The sequence below is a fragment of the Ochotona curzoniae genome, unplaced genomic scaffold, assembly GCF_017591425.1.
Source record: "Ochotona curzoniae isolate NIBS_2020 unplaced genomic scaffold, NIBS_Ocur_1.0 scaffold_3890, whole genome shotgun sequence".
NCBI classification, from domain to species: Eukaryota; Metazoa; Chordata; class Mammalia; order Lagomorpha; family Ochotonidae; genus Ochotona; species Ochotona curzoniae.
This window is the reverse complement of record NW_024467115.1, coordinates 8,882,030-8,905,919: the sequence shown is the minus strand read 5'-3', so window position 1 is coordinate 8,905,919 and position 23,890 is coordinate 8,882,030. Positions and strand designations below refer to the sequence as shown.

Here is a 23,890-nt window from a genome sequence, read left to right as displayed (position 1 = left end):
ATTCTTTGGTGTCATTTGTTCAAAAAAAAAAAAGAAAAGAAGAAGGAGGAGTAAGAGAAGAAGGAGGAAGAAAAGAAGGGGGAGGAGGAGAAGCAGGAGCAGAAAGAGGAGCAGAAGAATCCATTAAAGAGGGGTGGATGTTGGGTGTAAACATTATGACTTCTGCAACAAAATAGAAGCAATTGGGAATCATTAGGTTTAATGAATGAAACCAGCCCCCCAAAGACAAATATTGCATATTTTTTCTGATTTGTAGTAGTCGATATTTACAGTAGAAAAACATTTTATTGTGAGTGAAATTGATATCTTTATATTTGGCTGCAATTTATAGCCCTAGTCAATAGTCATATTGGACAGTTATCTTTCTACCTTTTACTTGCTTAACTATCTAGCTAATCATTAAGTATTTGGCAATAAGGGATATTAAAAATGCTTATGAAAACCAAAGAAAAAGGAAAGGAAGATGGAACAAGAGAAGAAGGAAAATATTATTATATTCTTTGAATTATATGTATGAATTGCATTGATTCTGCTCTTTAATTAAAAATGGTGGGAGTGTAGGCTATCTCTGTGGGAGTTAATATGGAGAGTGCTAATAGAACTGAAAATTGATATGCCATATGGCCCAGCTATCCCATTCCTGGGAATATATCCAAAGAAATGAAATCTACATATGAGAAAGTGATCTGTACTCCTATATTTACAGTAGCACAATCTGCAATAACAAAGATACGGAAACAACCAAGATGCCTGTTGAAAGAGGAGTGGATAAAGACACTGTGGTACATCTACTCAATGAAATACTACTCAACCATTAAAAAGAATGAAATTCTACCATTTGCAACCAACTACAAACCATCATGCTTAGTGAAATAAGCCAATCCCAAAAGGACAAATATCATATATTCTCTCTGACATAAGGCAACCTTCCTGTAAATTACAAGATCAATGGATATATAGGTAAGCACATACATATACATATATTTATCTAGAGGGTCTGTAAAATGTAGACAAGTGTTCCATGACATGGAGATACACTGCAGCATGTGTCTCTATTCCTGAATAAAAGATAGCCTCCTAATGAAACTTACATAGATCTTGAAAATAGAATGCTGACTTTATACACACACACTCACACACACACACACACACACACACACACACACACACACACTTTATATAGGCTTCTCTCTACAATGTCAGGATGCACTTAAATAGCAGAATTATGGACTTGTGACTGTTGTTGAGAGACTAAACTGTTGTTACAGTATAAGGGAAAACATTGGGGTTGGGGGGAAGAGATTGGGGGAAGGTGGAAGGAAAAATCTCTGAGCTTACAGAATTTTATTGTGAAAAATGAAGAATTTAAGATAAAAACAAAGCATTTTTTTAAAATGACAATGGATTTTAAGAAATAAATACATAAAATCGCTAAAAAAAAAAAAGTCACCATTTTCAATCTACCTTCCTGCTAATGCGGGTGCTGGCAGGCAGCAGGTGATGGCTCGTACACTCAGTTGCTTGCCACACGCAATGGGAACTGGATGGGGTTCTGAGATCCTGGTTTGCACCTAGCCCAGGCCCGGCTGTTTCAGGCCAGTGGAGAGTAAAACAATGAATGGAAGATTTATTTGTGTTTGTTTCTTGCCTTTCAGTGAAAATACAATTGGGAAGATTTCCAACTGAGGGGAAAAAAAAGAATATCTAAGGTATCTTTTATTGTGATACCTCATAATATGTTGCTACCACACAAGAGTGGAAATCTAGAATAAGATTAAAACTAAGATGTCTTGTTAATTGCATTAGCAGAGGTAGAAGTGAGCTTTAGGAAAGATATAGCATTTAGTTATAAATTATAACATGTGGATTACCATATATACGTACGAATACATCTATACTAGTGTGCTTCAAGAAGTGTCTGGCACACAATTGTTACTCAATGATTTTTTTGTTGGATAAATATCCACACATATTATATCTCCAACAAACTGAAAAAATAAGTATTTCAAAAAGTCAATATGTTATTATTTAAAAGACATTAAATTACCCAGTATAAATAAAGTCAAACATACAATAGATACTTAAACAATTCTGCTATATACATGAAAAAAACTTAATGTTCCTGTTTTTCAAGAGTTCCTATAAACTGAAATGTTCATCTCAATAAAAAGTCAGGAAGACAGGGAAAACATTAAAGGAAGGCCAAATAGCCAATAAAGATATGATTAGTCTTATTACTTGCAGTTAAGAAAATGCTGAAAATAAGGTGACAAAATGCCGATTCTTAATCCGTCAAATTGATGAACATTTCATAAATTAATAGTATCAGTTCTAGTAAGAATGTAAGAAAATAGGTGTCTCTTGCACATTGTATGAACTATTAAAACCTTTTTGAAAAATAATCCAGCAGAAAACGATGTTAAAAATATTCACATTTTTTGATTTATCAACCCAAGCTCATTTTATATTATGTTTCACAATGATTGAATGCCTAGTAGGTTCCAGTCACAAGTGTAAGACTTTTATAAACACTTATTATTCTTTACTTGTTAGATAATTACGTTGTCCTTCCCATTTTACAGATGAAGAAAATGTTCAAAAGCTAAATATTTTTCCTAAAGTCACAGAGGTTGAAAAAATAGTAAGTGAAAAGTACAATTCAAATATAAACCAAGTAGTTGCAAAACCTGTTTGCAAGCTCTATGACCTCCCATTTCCTTCACTGTGATAGAGAATATCAGTTAATTAATGTTGGGGAGATCTTTATTATGGCAAGTAGGGCAAAACAAAAAAGCAAGTTATTTTATTGTCCATCAGTAGCAGAAAGATTGAATAAACAATGTGGCATTCATGGAATATTTTGGTGCTATTAAAAATGAATTGGAACTTCTTAGAAAATGCCCCCCAAAGCACAGGCAATCAGAATAAAAATAAATAAATGGAATTACATCCAATTAATAAGCTTCTGGACGACAAAGGAAACCATTAACAGAGAACACACAGTCAACAGAATGGGAGAAAGTATTTGCAAACTAAAAAAGTGATAGAGGATTAATATCCAGGGTATCTATAAAGAGCTCAAGAAACTCAACAAAAACAAAACATAAGTCCAGTTAAGAAAAGGGCAAAGAGCATGCACACGCCTTTCTCAAAGATGAAATTGAAAGGCCAACAGACATATGAAAAAATGCCCAAGTTCAGTGGGCATTAGAAAAATGCAAATTTAAGCCATAGAGAATGGCTATCTTCTGAAAATCAAGAGGTACTCTAACCCACTGTTGGTGGGAATACAAACTTCCGCAACCATCATAGAAGACAAAACGGAGAAGACATACCGCACAACCTTGCCATTCCACTCCTGGGAATTTATCCAAATGAAATGAAATAAGCACAAAAGAGTTATCTGTACCCCCATGTTTATGACAGCTCAACTCACCAAAGCTAAGCTACGGAATCAACCAAGAAGTCCATGAACAAATGTCTAGGTGAAGAATACATGGTACACATACATTATGAAATATTACTCACCCATAAATTAAAATAATGAAATGGATGCCAATGACAATCATTGTGCTTAATGAAATAAATCACAAACATATTTTTCCCGATTTTGGTAAATGATTCACAGAGTACAAAAGAAATAGTCTCTAGATTGACACTCAGGGACATGAAAGAGGAAGAGGAAGACCGAGGGAGTGTGGGACATTGACTGTCCAGCAGCAAGGGCACTGGGTTCATGGAGCTGATAACGACACACACTGGCTACTGGCTGGTGGTCAACAGCCAACGTTTATTAAGAGCAAAATACTTTTTTAAAAAGATTTATTTGGTTTTTTCTATTGGAAAGTCAGATACACAGATAGGATCAGAGATAGAGAGGAAGATCTTCATCCGTTGATTCACTCCCAAGTGGCCGCAACAGCCGGAGCTGAGCCAATCTGAAGCCAGGACACTGGATCCTCTTCCAGGTCTCCCATGTGTATTCAGGGTTCCAAGGCTTTGGGCCGTCCTCTCTTGCTTTCCCAGGCCACAAGCAGGGAACTGGATGGAAAGCAGGGCCACCGGGATTAGAAACAGTGCCCATATGGAATCCCTGTGCATGCGAGGTAAGGAATTTAGCCACTAGGCTACTACGCCAGGTCCAACAGCGAAAGACTTTCAAAGACTGAGGATCACACAGGTATAATAGGGGAGGGTTTGCAACAGGATGTGATTTATGTGTACACGTGCAAGGGAGCTCAATCAGCAGACAATGTGTTTTTTAGCGGGCTACTAAGTAAACAGTATATGCATGAAAGAAACTAGAAAAAATACAACAAACAAACAAAAAGAAAACTTTGCTCTATTTCCAAAACTTAAGGATCAGGGAGTTCCTATACCCAGGTTTTCCCATTCCAACTGCCCCAGGACATTTGCCCTGAGTTTCCAGCTGGTTACAGTTTTACACTGGTGAGGTTTCCTAGCCTCCTACAATGGGGGAGCAAGAGGCTTATTGGTTGACTGCCTAATTGCCTGCAATAGGTATTGCTGAGCCAGGCTGAAACTAGGAACCCAGAATTCTATTTTGGTTTCCCACATAAATGACAGTAGCCCAAGCACTTGATACAGCATTTGCTGCCCCTTATAATGCACTACCAGGAAGCTAGATTTGAAGTAGAGTCAACACTTAATTCCAAATTGGGATCCACATCACAAGCAACAGCTAAACTCACTGCCTGCAAATGACCACCTTTATATATGTCTTTCTGTAAGCAGAAAAATAATCTGGAAGGAAGTGCAACACACTTTAAAATTATTTTTCTTATAAGAGCAGTTGACTAACGGAGGGAGATCTTATTAGCTAATAATTCCTTTGTATTTTAATAATTTCCTTTGGAGTTTTTAAAAGAACGTGTATTCTATTGTTAAAATGAAAAAAAAAAAAGATTTTTGAAAACTGAGCCAAAAAGAGAAAAACAAGTTAACCAAATAACAAATCCATAGCTGAACTGAGTTGATTCTGCAATTTGAACTATTTCAGTAGTTTTTTGGTAGTTTACTCAGCTAACATTGCACTTATTAAGCACTAATTTTGAAGACGTGAACATGACAACAGTGATCTTATGAGCAGAATGCTAGTTTCAAATGTAAAAAGCCTGAAAGGAAGGGAGGTAAGGGTGATAGGCAGGAGGCTGGGCACAAAGCACAGATAATATGGCAGGAGTTCATGCAAAAGTATCACCTCATGTAAATTGTATATGATTTTCATTGAGACATAAAAATTACTTGGAGTGTTTAGTGACTCTTCCTTAAGTCTGATTCTTTGCAAAAATTGGGAAAGTGGGTTCTTCCAGCAGAAACAACAAATAAATAAAACATCCTTTATAAGGCATATTTTTGAGTTACGACAGCATGTGCTCATAGAGGCTGGAGTTATGACCTGGTGGTATATGCACAATATAAACACAAGAGTTCACTAATTAGGTTTGAGTTAATTTTAAAGTTTCAGTGGCCTGGTGTATAATCAAGCAAAAGGTCATTACCCACACTGGAACATTTCACACAGAACAGTCAGCAGCTAGCAAAGGAAATGAACATGTCTTTACTTAACCTTGCACAAATGAGTCCCAGAAACCATTCACACCAGCACTGTACTCTTTTTCTATGTGTTTAAAGCTGGTTGAACCCCTGTTAATGTGTTTTGCACAAAACAAATTAATTGCATTAAAATATCATTTGAATTATGCTGGATGTTTCTCTAGTATAAATTAGCATACGTTTATCACTCTTCTTAAGTTTTTTTTTCTGTAAGTACTATTACACATGTGCTACCTGGTAGAATAAGGTATGTCTCAATTTGGCCAACTTTGAGCATTTTCTTTCTTAAATCCATAGTTCTTGTCAGCTTAGCATCCTTACTTGTAAGCAGATCCACCACTTCGTTTCCTACTTGTCCTTGGCTTCAGTGGTGGACATGTAACTTAAGCAGACCCACCATGGTAACCCAATCAAAATGATTGGCTAAGAGTATGGATGTGGGACACGAACAGGATCAATTGGAAGCCGTTCAGGAGACTGGATAAATGGGCACTGGAAAAGATTAAGAGCAAGGAGGACAGATTGAAGTTATCCGCATGTGGAAAAACAAGACTATAGCAGAGGAAGAAGACCAACAAAACAGAGAGAAATGGAGGCAGAGTGAGTGCAGTAGTGAGAAAGCAAGAAAGCAGGCGAGGAGAATGAGTTTCAGTAGCAAGAAAGAGAGTGAGTGATGATATTGTCTGAGCATGCAGCAGTTTGTGCCTATGAAGCCATTATTTTTATTTTTGCGTAAGGCGATTTATGTTATTTTCAACTAAAATGTCCTGATGAATGTAGAGAAGTAACAGTGGTGTTGGTGAAAAAGAATATCAATGAGAGATTAAAAACTTTATATTATTCTATCAAGGAGATAATTATCAAGGTCATATAAATAGTTTTAGAGAAACTGAAAAAGAGGAATAAAAATTACAGTAGAGTATTTCTATTTTTTGACAGAACAAGAAAGGGTTTTTTTTTTTTTAAAAAAAAAACAACAGTTTAAAAAGGCTGCATTGAAAAATAAACAAAAAGAGAATTATAGGTGGAAGCGGGTAAGAGCAGAGGGGAATAGGAGGTTTTGAAAAAATTTTTATATCCTTTTTAGTATGCTGATAATAAAAGCCTTCTTGGTGTAAGACACTGTGATAGAATCCTTGTGCTTGGATTTTTCCATCAGTTAAACATGTCCTGTTTGGAATCTATTGGACAGTAATGTACAAGACCCAGATCACGGCTATGGGCAAAGCAAAAAAAAAAAAAAAAATTTTTTTTTTAGTAAGCTGGCTGTATTGATTTGGTCACGCCTTTTGGGAGACCTGAGAACAAGCTATCTAATCCTTTTGGCTGTTTCCAACATCTACAAAGTTAGGCTATAAAGCTGCATTTAAGATGTTGCTGGAGTATATAAAAAGGGAATAAGATAAGGATCTATGGAAAGAATCCTTCTTTTGTGCCTTCAGATGTAGGGTGTCTTGTGTGCCAAAGATGTTTCAGCCACACCAGCAGTTTCAAGGAGGGACTGTAATGGGAATGTGGGAAGGAGGACAGGAGCTTGAAAGGAGGAAGTGTCTTTTTGCTGAGAAATGTTTACTTTGTAATTAGCAAAGGACAAGAAGGCCCTTTTGGAAACTATATTTGGGGGTCCAGAATTTAAATTTATGCTGATGCTCTCCCAGTCTCTCTCTGGGGAACACTTCTAATTGGCAGGGATCTTGGTTGGCTGGAACAGGCTGCAAGTGAAGCCAAGGTCACAGGGTCATTTCTCCAAAGGGCCTGTTAACTCAGCTCAGTTGCACACCCACAAGCTGTACCTTTAACCCCACTTAGCCATCTTACAAACACATACTAGCACACCAACATGGTGGTCACAGAAAAAAGCACAGAATATTTCTCGCCATATCAAAACAAAAAGTATGAAGAGATATTTTATTTTTGCCAGCATAAACAAACATCTTTGTAAATGTGTTAGCACTTTAATGAATTCAGCAGCTACTGGAGGTATGGACTGTCTACCGATATATATAGTAAGTGATCTGATCATTGATGGCCACCACTGTGCAGAACAACATAAAACAAGGTGTTAATACTTTGAGTGATGAAAACCCACAAGGGGCCTTTTTGTCTTTTCTGGTAACTCGCTGTGTCTTTGGCACTCTAGCACATAGCACATAGCTGGTTCTTTAATAAATATTTGTTGAGGGAATGTGTGTATATATCTTGGACTGGCCTTTTTTTTTTTTTTTTTTTTTTTGCTATTTTGCCCTTTACAAATTTCAATATACAATAGAAAGAGCATCCTACACTACTGTATCAACTATCAATCGCGTTAAACAAGAGTCTCTCAGACAGCAGGAGATTGTTGAAGAAATGGGCAATGATCTAACGGCCAACAAGAGAATAACCTTTATGGCATATTGCATAAAGGGTCCCATATGCATGGCATTTTTTGAGGTAACTCTGCAGCTTCTCCTACCAGAAGGTATCATCTGACCCTTCCATTCTGCAGTCAGGACTTGCCTTATGATTAGCACAGGTTAACAGAATGCAGTAAAGGTAAAATTGTGCAAGTTCTAATCCTAGCCTTCAAAGGAACTTCTTTCCATCTTCTGCTTGGGGCCCCATGGAACCCTTAGCCCATCTTGATAGTGATAGGAACATGGCATAGTTTCTCAGTCCTCAACCCACGTGAAGAATTTCCGCCAACATCAAAATTACACAGTGGCTCTCAGCCTAGATTTCCCAGCCACAGATTGTTAAATAAATGGCTGTTGTTTTAAGCTTCTACATTTTCAAGTTATTTGTTATGCAGCAAAAGCCAACTGAAACAACCTCTAGCACGGGATCTAAACAATGGCAGTATCATTGTTTGCTTAGGAACTAAAGAACAGTTCGTGTAGTACAGCTACTATTCACCAACAGCCTGACCAATGTGTGTTATGTTACAACGCAGCAATGGCTCAGAAAGCATTAGATGTTTATAAACATTACAAAGAAGAAATCTCAGCTAATATGAACATTTTCAAAGATCGTTTAAAATAAAAGCTATTTTAGAATAGAGATACAGAGTTTCACACCAATGTTACAGAGAAGCCTACAAATAATTTTCATACCACAACAGGAAGGAAAGGATTGCATAGAGAACATTCACCAAGAATTCTGACCACCAATAGTAATGTTCCAGAAATTTCACGGAGTCTGCAAAACTGTAATTATACAAACTTGACCTTCATCTTCATTTTAAAGAAGTCATAACTTCTGGCTGAGCTCTAAAAAATTGATAACAAACCCAAGATTATGCAGCATTAAATCAAAGGCTTCCTATTTTCTGCAAAGCTTTAATATTGAGAAATGTAAGAACGTACAACAAGATTATAAAATATGTTAGAGGCAAGAAGCCTCGTAATTGTTACATTGTTTTTTTCTTTTTCCTACAAATAGACAGGTGCTGGCTGAGTTCCTTCTGTTTCATTATGACACAGGGAGACAACTGTTCAGAAAAAGGAACTTGACTTTGTCTTGAAGCCACAAACTTGGACAACAGGGAATCCTAACAGATACTGCCATTGCAATGTCAAAGGGACTAATGACAGGTTGAGGTCTGTTGCTTAGACTACCAAATGTTTTTTCTTAATGAATAATAAATTCTGGCTGCAAATCCGCTGAGTTTTCAAGTTGATTTAAAGTTACAATAACTGAATTGGAGTACGTGGGAAAAACCAAAAATGGGTAAGAGTTGTGTAATAGATCCTTGGAGAAAAAACTGCCATCAAATAAGAAAAGGAGCAGGCTATACTTTAACATGCATGAAAAGATTCTGCAGATGAAATGTGTTTTTATGAGGACTTTACAAGTTAGAAAGCCTGAATTCTTATAAAAATGATAATATAATTGTACTCTGAAAAGAAAAGATATTTAAAATACGGTAAACCATATACCAGTCTGTAATCTGTTCATCTTTAACAATCCGACTCTGAGTCCAGTTCTAATATGTAAAAATATGAAGAAACAAAATTATAAAGCATTAGCCTGAATCATATGAAACTGCTAATAATTGACCACTTATAACCTATGGAAAGGACATTTGCATACCGTCCTTCTAATAGGAAACCACACAGAAAGGAGAACGGATATATCTATGTAAAGAGTGGTTGAGCAACTGGTAGGCCTTTCCAATTGAAGATTTTAAATAAAAATTGGCTTTACCTTTAACAGGCAATATATCCTTTTGCCTTGAAAATAACCCTTTGAAAATGAAGGTTTTTTATTAAAGGCAATGGACTACTGTCTTCAAGTTTTTATTAAAATTTAAAAACTAGATTATAAAATTATCTATTTTCATTTCGTCTCAAAGGCAGAGAGACAGATAGAAAGACAGACAGAGAAAAAGTTCTTCCATCTGATAGTTCAATCCAGAAACAGGCAACAGTTGGACAATTTGACCTGGGACTCCCACAAGAGTGGAAGAGATCCAACCACTTCAGCTGTTACTCCTACCTTTCAGAATATACATAAGCAGGAAGCAGGGATCAGAAGTAGCAGCAGTACTTGAAGTAGGCACTTGCTCATAAGAAATGGGTGTCTCAAGCCATGTTTTAGTTGATTCATCAAAGACCTTCCTCTCTCGGAAATTTGAAATCTGCAATATTTGAATATCTTTGGTACTGGGATATTTAAAAACTATTGTGCTTCAGTAAAATTGATACTTTCAGAATCGGAACAAGCAATTCATCTGGAAAAAAGACTGAGTAGACCTCCAAAATAGCAGAGAGAGATTGATGGGTTTAACGCCATGGCTTCTAATCCTTGGTACTACCAGCAGATAATAATTAATGTTCCCTAGAGACTAATTGCTTCTGGGTGAGACCCACAGTCTCTAGTGCCATTAATTTCTCAGCTCTGTGCTTAGTGCTCTGTGCTTTGTGTCAAGTGGCTGATCTATTAACGGATTTAGGGCAAGAGTAGGAAGCTCTCTGCTGTGCTGAAACAGGATGCATGTCTTCCATGAGATGACAGTGAGGACAAAGGACATCGTCTACAAACTCAGAGAAGATAAGCTGTCTACGTTTTTTAGCTAACGAATCCCTAAATTCAGATTTTGATTAATTATTTGAGGAATCTGGTGGAAATATCACGTTTTGAAGAGGAATTGATATTTACTACAAATGGCAGGCATTTGCTGAGACAGGCTACTGCTTGGGATGCTTGCATTTGTATCACACTGGCATGACTGGGTTGAAGTCCTGCCTCTGCTCTCCCCAACCTGCTCCTCATTATCGGCATCACTGAAGGCAGCAGGTGCTCAAGTGCTTGGATCCCTAGTAACCTTGTGGAAAATCTAGGCTGAGACCCAGAATCTGAGCTTCAGCCTGATCCAGCTCTGCCTATTGTAGGCATTTGAGTAATGAATTAGTGGCGGATAAATCTCTCTGTGTTTCTCTATTTGAATCTCTGCATTGCCAAAAAGTAAAAATAAAAGATTTTCTATAAAAATAAAAGGCACTGGAATGTTTATGAAGAGTTAAGCAGTAAACTCCAGAGAAGAGGAACAATTTAAGAACAAAACAGACTTAATGTCATTTTGGGTTGTATCTTTAAAAATTGGTCTTGTAATTTTACATATTGTACTTACAAAAACATAATGAATATTCATGATATTGACATTACAGGGTGTGATTATTAGCCATTTAAAGATTCACATGTAAGATTTTTTTTGCTTAGTATAATACCTACTACTTTCAAGCCTATGTTATATTCCAAAAATGAAATGATATAAAAGTTCTTACCTTTTTTTTTTTTTGGAGTATTTTTGGATATTTCAGTTCCATTTCAGTAAATTTGCTTTTAATTTCTTTGACGGAAGAAATACTAGCATGTCTTTATGCCAAGACAATAGATTCCTACCACATCTTTTTATGACTCTTTTCTCTCTTGCCTACTCCAATATCGTCTCTATAACTAATTAGCATCTTATTCGTAAAATTAACCAAATAACAGAATTAATGCAAAAGTGATTTATGTAGAATTCTCTTCAGTTGGAGAATTGTAAAAATTAATGCAACACATGTTGATTCTTCTTCAGTTATGCCACCATGCATACAAAAATGCCCTTCTGAATGATATACAAAAATACTCACACATTCCTATCATGGTTCACTTCTTTGTGTGTAAGATGGTTACATTTAACACATTAAAAGCATCATTAAATATAAATTTACAATCCATGAAAGTGCATTTCCCCTGCTTACTTCTATTTCAAAATGCACTGTTTCAGTGGTACTAGTCTAAGTTACACTGTGTGCCCTCAAAGTATAACTTATGATTTTTGGATATTTCGGTTACATAATATAATTGAGACAGGTTCATGCCAATTATAATTAAAGGACAATAACCTGTTATTAAAGCTAACTTATTAAGAATATGGGGCAGACTAAATGATAGCATACCACATAAAGGGAAATAGTACGGAATGGTACAAATAATAAAGCATATAAAGATTGGACTTGGAGCTACAAGAATTGCGTTTTTTTCTCCCTGAATTAATTTGCTGTGATTATTTTAAACATAAAAACAATGGTAGCAAAGAAAAATGTATTTGTATAGGATTTTGCAATCTGTTTCTTCAAAAAGCATGTTTTAGAAAGCATCTCAAAGCTAGAATAATCAATCGTTTTACTAAAACACTTCCTTCTATTCAACTTCTTCTTCTTTGTGTACATTTGTACAGTCATTTTCTGAATCTTATCATTCTTCCCCAGGAGACTTAGCCTTTGATAATTAAAACAGACCAGGAAAAAATCCTAAATACACGCTCCATACCTTTTCCAAATATAAGTTGTCTACCTCTGTCTATTATTAACACATCTCAAGCAGGGAGCATAGATGCAAGCTTAGATTCAACCTTTTCTGGTTAAAGCTTATAGTAAAAACTCCAACCTTTCATAATAAAAATTTTACATTTTAAAAATTCATCAATAATATCAATCTTTTATTTTTTATTTTAAAAATTTGCTTACAGGTTGCTAAGGCTTGGCTTACTTAAAGTAAGAAACACCAATCCACACTGGAAAACACAGAGAAGTTTAAGTTTTCTACTCTATTTTGACTGATAATCTTCTGCATCCTTCTAGACCTGTGGTCCTCATTACACATCATACATTCAAGTCAATATTAAAATGTCAAGATACTTTGCTGCGTAAAGTATGAAAAACATATAACAGAGCCTAAATGGAAACTCTGCCTAATATTATTTTGATGTGATGCTTGATTCAGTGGACCCAATGAGATATCCATATTTCATAATTACCAATGGATGTGATATCTTTATATTTGAGCAGGATTTTTGAAAAGAAACTTAAGAAAACTGTTAGAAGATTAAATAGTGCAGGACAAACTGGCTTTCTTTCCATCTTGAGTTTCTAAAACTTTTTTGAGAAACATGTTGAGAGTATGTAAAAATGGACTTAAACCTGGCACTTAAGTATAAATATCATCCACATTTTCTATTTGTTATATTATGCATTACCAAATTTGAAAAGAATCAAACATCTACATTTTTCTACTTGTCTAAGTTCTCTTTGTGAATGTAAAATGTCACTGTATTCTCAGAGGGCAGGAAAAAAGATCAGAAAGGAACATTCAAGCCAAGTCTTGTGTCACAGGTTACTATTTCAAATTTCTTGTGGCATTATTTATAAGTGGCTAGTTTAAGAATTGACATTTCCAATGTAAATGTTTAAGTCTAGTGCTAGAAAAATATATTTGAAGCCTACATTCTCAAAAAAAATAAAGTACAATTTAATTTAATTTTCTATTGGGTAAGCTTTTTCACTTATATTTTAAAAACAAAGAATATTACATGATGATTAATAACATAATGATGGAAATAATTATCTGAGCAAAAAACACCTGTAAGACATTAAATTTTAAGAAAATTTAGGAAAGTAACATAAGTAAATGAATAGCTAAAGGAGCACACCAACTGGAGAATGATGAAATACTTGACTTTCAAATTCAGTCTTAAAAATCTAAGTTGTTTTAAATTAATTGTCAACAAGTGCCAGAAAGACCCTATTCACTACCCAACTTGCATCCCCTAAACTAAATTTTAATCAAAACCTCTTACAAATTCACAAGTCTGAAGTTCTGTTTAACACAACTCATGTCTTCGAGAATTTTATCACATTAAGTGGTGAGATATAATGGCAATATTGATGTTTATATATTCTAATGATGGCCATCTTTTTTAGCAGAGGGAATATCAAAGTCAGGTGACCTGGATTCTCTTATGTATGAGCAATACAATGTTCAAGTTCTCACAGTATCTGCTTCTGTATTCCCCAATGAACTTGGTTCTAAGTCTTTAATCTTATTTTGTATATGATATTGTGGTTATCTCTTTAAACGTATTGGCTGGCTCACCTCCCATTGGTCTCTTCCTTTAAGTAGTATACTTTTTACTTATGAATTTCTAGGACTCAACACTATGTGAACATAAAGGAAGAATTTAGTAAAATTATGTTGAATGACCAAATAAACATGTAAAATAAAGTAAGGCAGTTAAGTCCTGAAGGCAAACATTTTTCAAACTGCAATTAGCTGAAAGAATCACTGATAGGTTCACTGGATAACAAAGTGATATTTAAATAAAGTTATATAACATATTTGGGGTAATTTAGGTTTCAGATTTTCAGATTTGGGATGTACCACCTGTTCTTTGTAGACAGTGAACAAAGGAGTAGGTTGATTGTTATGTCTGTTTGATATGGTCTTGTATTAGATGGCATTCAATCATTTGTTTAATGAGACTTCGTGAAGTTGTTTTGGGAGCTAAGAAGCTGGATGGTAGAAAAAACAATGGTTAAAATGCTTATAACATAGAAACGTTAATTGGAACTCAGTCCACACCCTCATGTATGTAGCTGATGCTTCTGACATCCGGCTCCACCTTACAGCATTACCACATCTTTATTTTATAATTTATAGCCAACATGTTCTTTGGTACACATAACACATCAAATTATAAGGATTCAAACAGGCATATTTTGTTAATATGACTGTACCTCGTTCTCCTTTTTGACACTTCTTTCTTTGCACTGTACACTTTCTTGTTTCACTTGTAGGGGGACACAGGTTACCCTTTGCTGAAGGGTGCTGAATTATTTCTCTGACCCGTGTTTCAGTCCCTCTTTTGAAACCACAAGTTTTTCCTTTCTTCGTGCATGGACTCCAAGTACTCCATTCACTGGCCTCACAGTGCACTGAAACAGAAAAAAAGCAACAAAAGTTTCAGTTGCTCACCACCACTTGCTCTGTTGTTAAACAAAGTAACAGGTTGACTTCCCTTAATACTTTGCCAAACTCTGAGGAAGATTCTGCAGATCAAAGTTGAGCAAGATGTTTAAATATTAAAGGAAATAAATGGGAAAGGTAATAATGCAATGTTTTCAACCTGTAGAGTTAAAATCACCTACAAAAGTCAAATATGAACCCCATGTGTATTCCTCCATATTTTTAACCTAGTCACCAACATAACTAATCACAATGAACAATTCATATAGCACTGCTTTGATTATTGACTAATTCTAACTAGAATTTGAGAAAAATCTTGCTTGAGAGAAAAATTGACTCTCAAACACCAATAAGCATTAGAATCACCAAAAAGTTCACTAAAACACAGAAACCAACTCCAGAGCTTTTGAAATGGCTGGCTGAGCTGGAGATGCAAAATTCTCTGAGAACACAGGCAATGCTGATGTGCAGATTCTAGGAGCAGCCTTTGAGAAGCTCTGTGCTGGTAGATGAACACTTGAGCAAAAACCAACCCATGTGTTTGATTACATTCACTTTCTCTTCTGCTTTATGAGTGACTATTTAAATATTGTCACTTTTTAGTGAGTACTGCACAGGCCTGGCAGCATCTATTTTAAGTTCTGGGCCAATTTCCACATATAATCTGCCTTTAGAATTAGCTAGGTTGAGTCATTCCTGAGATGAACTCATGTGCTTTTTCTGTGGCTTCTTTTAGAAACTTGTTTCCTTTTTCTGTGTGTGTTTGTTGCTTCTTGGCTATAATGATTTCCTTGGGTCTTCTAATACATGTTTACACTTCTAGTGGGTAGAAACATGTGAAAAGTGATATTATATTTATGTCATAAAACTTTCATATAATGACTGAGACAAGCTGTAGTGGCAACCTTTTCATATGATACAAGAATCTCTTTTCAGGGAAACAAATTTTCAAACTAAAACCAAAATTACTCAATATCTATTTTTCTTTTATCTTCTGTATTGAGAAAACCCGTAACATTGGGAGTTGTTATCTATTCATTAATGAGGCAAATGTCTCACAAAAGTAATGATCTCCCTGTCCCTGGAAATGATCCTGCTGTGGTTGATCATCAGTCTGAGATGTTGTAAAAGGGATTCCAGAATTGGAAGGGAAGTTGAACTGGATGTCCTACCAGTAATAGCCTTACAACACCATTACTCTTTTGCTCTAATTCTTGTTGACTGCATGGTCCCATAGAGCATGCCCTTGCTATCCAGTATTTGGAGTGAAACATCTTTTCGTAGCTACTTAAGTCCAACTCTCCAAAAGAAGCATTGGAAACAGTAGAAGGACAGTGCAAGAAGGAAGCAGATATCTGGAGTCCAAAGTGTAAAGAATGTGTTCTCTCACGAAATTGGGCTCATTGGGTGTTTGTGTTTAATCTGACCTTCAGGTCATAAAGAGTGGATATGTCGTAATATTCATTTTTCACCCCAGCTCTACTTAAGGTCTTCAAAAAGTTTGTGGAGATATATTAGGAAAAGCCTCTGTCTGGACTTCAATTTTACTTTGTGCATCAAAATAAAGTTACATTTTTCCAATTTTTTAAAAAGTTCTGTATATAAAGTAATATTTTCTTTTTGAGACTTTTCTCTTGATTTAACATCTAGGTAGGAAGTGAGTAAAGTGGTGTAGATTTCAGAAAGGAAAAATCTCATTCTGTTGGATGAGTGGGCAGTTAAAGCTAAGTTAGTAATTATTGCGCTTGATTAAGATTCAGTCGGCTTTTGGAGTTATCATTTCAGCCTTCTGGGTCTTAGTTTTTATATTTGCTAACAGAGCAGCTTTATTATTTCATTGTGATAATGAAATAAATCATTTCCCATAAAATCATACAGTGTCTGTAGGCCAGATACCACATGATGAGAAATGTCTTGGATGGCGCAAGCAATAACAGCTGGCACCTACAAAGGTTATCTGATTTTACTACCACTGTGACATAGATCTGTTGAACCTGTTAAATAAGTTATATTCAGTAAATTATTTGTATTTTATTTCAAAGGCCAAACAACAGGGCAGGGGACAGAGAGAGAGAGAGAGATGGAGAAATTTTCTGTCTGCTGGTTCATTCCCCAACTCCTGGCATGGCTAGGAATGGATCAGGCTAACGCCAGGACTCTAGAACTCAGTATGGATCTCCTACATGGGTGGAAGGAATTCAAATATTGGACCTCACCTTCTGCCTCCTAGGGTGCACACCATTAGGAAATTGGATCCAAAGACAAGTAGCAACTCAAATCCCAACACACTGATGTTGAGTTTAGGGGTTCTGAGTTATCTTAACTGCTTCACCACAACCCACTCCCAACAAATGGCTTTTGATTGCTAGCGCCTATTCTAAAAAACTTGAACTTTTAAAATTTATTTATGGTAAGAAAGTCTTAGTCCTACTAGTTTATAAATTATTAGAAAGCTTTGACATTTCACCCAACAGTGGGCAAGAGTTAAATGTTCTCTCTGATAAGAAAACATTAATCAACTTAGATAAATAGCACTTCAAGGTTTACGCAACACCTTCAATAACTAAAAAAATTTAAATATGTGTGTCTTTTTTTTGGGGGGGGGTAAAGAAAAATTATAAACTTTCTGCGTCTCCTGAATTTTGGTCTTTGACTATTCCACAAATGGCTTCCTATTTTTTTTTCCCCTTACAAAGAGATGAACGTGAAGTGCATTCTCAAGTTCCTTTTTTCTTCATCCTATATTGTTTTCTGTTTTTCTTTTTCACTGTGTTTTTATTGACTAGAGAAAAATCTTAACCAAAATAAGCCATGAACTATTTCAGGATTATTGTTTTTTTTAACTGACCGGAACTTTACTCTGTTAGCTCTACCTTCAGACCAGAGAAGGTCTCCCCAAGAGGCCACTGAACTTATCTGGACAATAAGTTGGACTTTATGCTAGGTATATGCTTGCAATGAAGGAATCTCAACTGAACTTGAACTGTGGTTATGCAGCAAGGTGGAGGAATCCACTATAGGGGGAGGGGTGTGGGAGGGGTGGGGGTAATCCCCAGTGCCTATAAAACTGTTTCACATAATACAATGTTAATAACAATTTAAAAAAATACCATTCACGAATTTTATCTTAGCAAAGGAATGGTTAGAAGTGAAAATTCTGTGATGGGCCTGAACCGGTTACATCCCCACTTGGCTGTTTATCTAGCATGTAAGATTCTAACAGAAGGCAGTGCTGGGGGTCGCAGGGGAGACCTGGAGACTATCTTGAACTGAATCAGGAGGGCATTTGTGTGCAAATGCCAACATCAAGGCAGCATCAAAGGTTCTTTTGCTTCTTGCCCAGGGGAATTTGAAATTTTGCATGCTGTTTTCCCATTAGGTTTAGCAGCTGTTCCCCAAGTGTTCCTCAAACTTGTAGCTGTAGTAGCTGCTACATTTAAAAGATGGAAAATAAAGCCTGACAGGGATCCGTTATTTAGACAAACAACTTGTCTGAGGGACCTCCTCTCCAAGAAACTCAGCCTGTAGTTAATCAGACCCCAGCACTGGCTCACTCTGTCAGTTTGAGTAAGTCCAAAATCTTCTTTCTTGTTGCTGAATGTGTGTAAGCAGAACATTCCATTAAAGTTGTGTTGTGAAAATATCACGCATTTAACTCTATCAATTCCACAGCTCATAGTCTTTAGTCTAGCCACTGAGCTCAAAGGAGAAAATGTTTTCCTCCACAGAGAAATAACTCGGATCAATGGCTAAGGTTAAATCTAGATGTTGTGTGAAACTCTTGCCCATAGGTAAAAATCCAATTCAAGACCAAGACACACACACAGATACACAAATTCATATTAATTTTACTATGGTTAAAATTTAATTTAATTTAAAATGGTTAAAATAATGATATGAAATGAATCTATCATAATCAGAATAGTTGCAATGATTATTGTCTCTAAGAAATAATTGCATGTCCTCTGAGCATTAACGTTTACTATGAAACATGCTGTGTGGAAGGCTAGAAAAGCATGTTTAAAGAGTATCTTCATAAAGAAATATGGAAAGGACCAATTAGAGGCAGTTTGTCAGGTTCTTATGAAATCAGACTCTAGCAGCCCTTCCACACACGTTGGTCATATCATCTGCAGTATTCCTCATCCATGCTAAACCTTAGAGATGCTCCTCACCAATACTGACGCACTCCATGGTGTGGTTGTTAGCTTCCAGCCCCTCTGGGCAATTGTCAAGGCACTTTCCAAGGTGTAAGTAAAACCCACTTTTACATTTCGTGCAGAAATTTTTGTTGAAACAAGTATCACAGTCAGCTTTGCATTCTGAAAGAGGAAAAAAAACAAGCATGCTTTGATTATCTTTCTTCAAAGAACTGTTGAACCAGTTCTGCGTGATTCCAGCACATATACATGCAACTTGGTGTCAAAGAAACACTTGGGTTCAAATTTATTTTGTAAAATTAGTTAAAGATCACCCCACAGCCATTTAATTGATGTAGATCAGTTGTTGAATTCAAAATCCCTGTATTAATTGCCTTAGGGAGCAAATACATATTGAGTATCATCAACCTAAAAATCTGAAACCACAAACACTCCAAAATGTAAAATGATTTTTGCATTGACATGATGGGCAAAAAGTTTCAGATTCCTGAACCTTTTAGATTTAAGATGTTTAGAATAGAAATATATGTGCAAATATTCCAAAGCCAAAATTACCATTAAACCTGAAACATTCCTGATATCTATATATCTATATCTGTATCTATATCTATATAATATGTACATGTATTAGTTGAATACATATGTACACATATATGTATAAACATATATAAACATATATATAAACATATATACACATATAGATATACATATATAGTTAGTTATCTGTTTATAAGATAAGCAATCTTTAATCAGCAAAATGGTTCATTAAAACTGAAAAATATGCTAGGGCACTGCCTTTGTGTTCTTCTTAAGAACTTATTCATTTTCCAAATTTCTTTTGAGTCTTACTTTCATTTTATTTGAAAGACAGAGAAAAAATCCATCTCCTGGCTCACTCCCCAGATGCCTGCAACGGCAAGGTCTACACAAAGGTAAAAGCCAGGAACAGGGACTCAGTCCGGGTTTATCCAAACAATGGCAAGAACTCAAGAACTGGAGCCATCCTCTGCTTCCCTCATGGCTTGTATTAGCAAGTAGTTGGATCAGGAATAGGACTTGATGCAGGCAAGCTGGTGTCCCAACTGGCATCCTAACCCAGTGCCAAATGCCAACACCAGAGCTATCAATTAGCTCAACAGGCATTTGATTACTCACAATAAGCCAGGCATTATTTTATATATTGGTGGATAGCAGTGCACAAGAAAATAGTCTTTACAAAGCTCATATTCTAGAATGGGAGCCATAAAAAAATAACAACAGTTGACCCTCAGATGACAATTACTATAAATCAGAATCTCAACAACTATTTGGCAATATTAAGTCCTTAATATTTTACAATAATCCAATGAAGTAGTCACGGTTATAATTCCTGTTTTACAGACAGAGTCTGAGGCTCCAAAAGATTATGCAGTTATCCCAGGACCACAGAATGGGCAGTCTGGTTCCAGAGTGATAAGAACTCTGGAAAGAATATGTACGCTAACGGTAGAATAAAGACATGGAGAATGACTCATCAATGGAAAAGTATGCTGATTTTGGAGAAGTGGTCATGGAATGGCTCACTGAGAAGGTGATATGGGAGCAGAGTGTTGGATGAGAGAGACAGCCACACAAAGGTGAGCTCAAACGCTTTCCAAATTGTCAGAGCAGCCAGGCTAAGGATGAAAGGAAAAAAGCTTAAGATGAGAAGATCTGACAAGAAGGTGAGCTTGGGCAGACGTTGTATGAGGGTAGTAGGAATACGTATGGGAAAACAGGAAGAACTACATGCAATTGTTAGATAGTGAAGTGATATTTCCCACGTTGGAGTCTTAAAATGTAATCTGATTGACAGTGTGGAGGACAGGATTCAGAAAGAGTTCCTTTAATGTGTATTCCCAATAGATAAATAGTTCATTTGTATGGTGGAAACCTCTGTAAAACCAAAATAGCTGAGATGATTTGTCAAGTTATTAAATACCTGCGTTTTGTGATGATAATAGGATTAGTTTTTTTCCTATAGGTTCTGTGAGTAGCTATCATGTTCTCAATAGTTAGAATAAGTGTCCTCAGTGTCCTTTCTCAGTTAGCAGTGAAAGTTTTCTTGCCCCAGAAAGCCAAGCATGGTTTAACCAAATTACCAGGCTTACCTCACCTTTTTTTATTTAACATTGAATATCCGGCTATGTTAGAGGCCGTTTCAGTCTGGAAAAGTCCCCATGGGTGAGATAAAAATATAATTTTGGGTAAGCACTTACTTGTACACTTATTTATATCTGGATATCGAGTTCCATAATATCCACTTGGACATGAAGAGAGACACACTCCAATTTGCTTCATGCCAATTCTTTCCAGAACAAAAAATAGTCTGGGCTTACATGACAAACATCCATTGTAATCTGAACACGTTGCACAGCCTCCCTGGCAGCCTTGACTGACATTAGGATGCACTGGGGAGACAAAGAAGGAACACAAAGAAAGGTTAAATCATAGGTACAGAAGTTACATTTTCTTGGCAGGATATACATCATCTTTAATTAACTTTCCTTTTCACGTAAAAAAAAAAAATTACTCCATTAACTTGAAAGACAGAGTCAGAGAGAGAAAGAAGAGATCTTCCATCCACTGGGTCCTTGAGCTGGGCCAAGCAGCAGTCAGGCTGCCATAACTCCGTAACTTATTCTTCCACATGGGTAACAGGGGTCTGAGTCCTTGGGATATCTCTCTCACTGACTTTTACAGACACATTAGAAAGGAGCAGGATCAGAAATGGAGCAGTCGGAACTTGAGCCTGCATTCATGTGGGCTCAAGTGTCACAGCCAACAGCTTAATTCACTGTTCCACAACTCTGGCCTTCTTCATTCATTTTGAATTTGGTTGCGATAGCTAAATAAGGTAGGATTTTTTTTCCCCCAGCTTTGCTGTAGTCTAGTGTTTTCTTTTATCATTTGCATTGTTCTTAGCTTAAAAGAGCCTAAATTCAAGCACTTGAAAGAGAAAAGTATTACCTCAAGAAACGTACACAATAAAATACCCTCCCAGCATTAGACTCCTGGGAGACTGAGGACTGGCAATTTTGTGCTTATTGAAATTAATACGTTACTTTTTATTTTCACTTATGCTATGGAAGATAAGCACATCTTTAACTTCAGCAGTAAATCTATTCACATATTAGGGCTTAACTTGAGTAAAAGCAGTATGTTCTGGAATCTCTTCATCTACAATCTGTCACAACACATTTTACCCTGTGATTCAAGGCTAAATGATTCTGAAATGATGCCACCTACTCAGCAACCAACAAAGCTTTCCTGGAACATTTCTTCTCATAAGTTTAATAATTGAGAAGCAAAAGTTGACGTGAAGAATCTAAATGCCTCCCTTTATAATTCTGACTTTTTGTTGATAGTGGAAAGGACAGGATCTGCTGGACCTTGTCATTATTAAATCTGTCTTCACAGTGATGTTGCTTATTACAAACTTCTTAACCACAAAAACAAATTTCTCTAAGTTTAGTTATAAGGGGCACCCATATGACCCAGCAGCATTACCACAGGGGTGCATGGGTTAGCTACAGAGAGGTCATTCGGCTGACCAGCATCGTCTGCCTGTGGGGAATCATCCCTGAATCAGCCACAGTAACCACAAGCAGCTCATTCTCGTTCCAAGACGTTTTGTAAATAAACTGAGGAAATGTGGGTGGGGGAAGGGAAGTCTGCTTTTCCTGTACATGCTCCTCTTTGGGGTGGGGTGGTCATATAAAGTGGCACAGGAGGTTTAGATATTATAGGGCCTGGGGGACTTGTGAGTGAAAACTGCTTTCCAAGTAACAGGGTCATTTTTCATGCCAGGAACTCAGTGTTGCAGATTTACACAAAGTATGTACGTACTATAAGCAGGGCAAGACCCTAAAACAGAGAGAGACGAGTGATTTCCGTTATCCAATGTCCATCAGAATCCATCTCAACAAACAACAGGTACAGGTTGTAATCCTATACAACCTTTTCACAAGAATTGTCAGTGAAAACGTGGACCTCAACTTGAAAGATAATTGCTCTAAACTCAGCACACTAAACCACTATGGCTTTAATGAAAATGGATCAAATTGGTCTATGAAAATATATCTCTGCCTCTGACATGTGACTGTTAAGATAAAATGTGTAACTGTAGGTTTAAGCACTTTGAAACAACTCTCAGTTGTGATACAACTTTAAATAGATCAATGATTAGTGTAAACAGAGTTCCCCTATTGGAGACTCAAAAACGGACAATTCTTAAGACAAATTTCATCTTTAAGAACTGGGTTTTGGAAGCTTGGCAATTCCTCCAGGAGAACAATCTTCATGAGATTTTTACAGTTTCCACTGAAATTATAAGATATGCCTAAAGAACTTGCTCATTTCCCTATTTCTCTAAAACTTTTGCTTATGAAATATAGCAAAATTCATATTGAGCTACACCCAGTTTTCTTCCTTCTCTGTTTTAAATTCCCTTTTTAGACAAATATTTCTTTAGGAACAGGTTTTTGGAAAGACAAGGATGATCTAGCTGTACCAACTTGCAGTGAGAATTTCTTCTGTTGTTAATCATCGAGTTTACAATATGGACAGTAAATCTTGAATGTGAAATGATGGTAAACTTTATTTCTTTAAATAAAGGTACAGTACTGGCTGTAGGGAGCGCAAGAAGTGGGGTCCACAAAACCCAGATTCTATGATTCCATACTTTTTCTTTTACAACTGACTAGTGATTGCTTTCCTAAATGCTGTACAAGGATCATTCAAATTGTAGTCAGTATTACACAACTACATAAAATTTCTCAAGTTTCATCTCAGTCAAGAGCTTTAACTTTTTATATGAAAACCACAGAAAACTTTGGTCTGGATTGACTGTAGCAACCCTTTTA

The 23,890-nt window shown here is 36.2% G+C and overlaps 1 protein-coding gene across 1 annotated transcript in view; it reads right to left on the bottom strand.

The window, feature by feature from the left end:
* Positions 1-23,890, bottom strand: part of RSPO3 (R-spondin 3) — a 75,398-nt gene that overhangs the window by 25,494 nt on the left and 26,014 nt on the right. The window contains exons 2-4 of the mRNA XM_040965463.1: positions 21,245-21,436; positions 19,023-19,169; positions 14,619-14,816 (exon numbers count right to left, since the gene is read on the bottom strand). Of these exons, the coding sequence (XP_040821397.1) occupies positions 14,619-14,816; positions 19,023-19,169; positions 21,245-21,436 (537 nt within the window). The remainder of the gene's footprint in view (positions 1-14,618; positions 14,817-19,022; positions 19,170-21,244; positions 21,437-23,890) is intronic.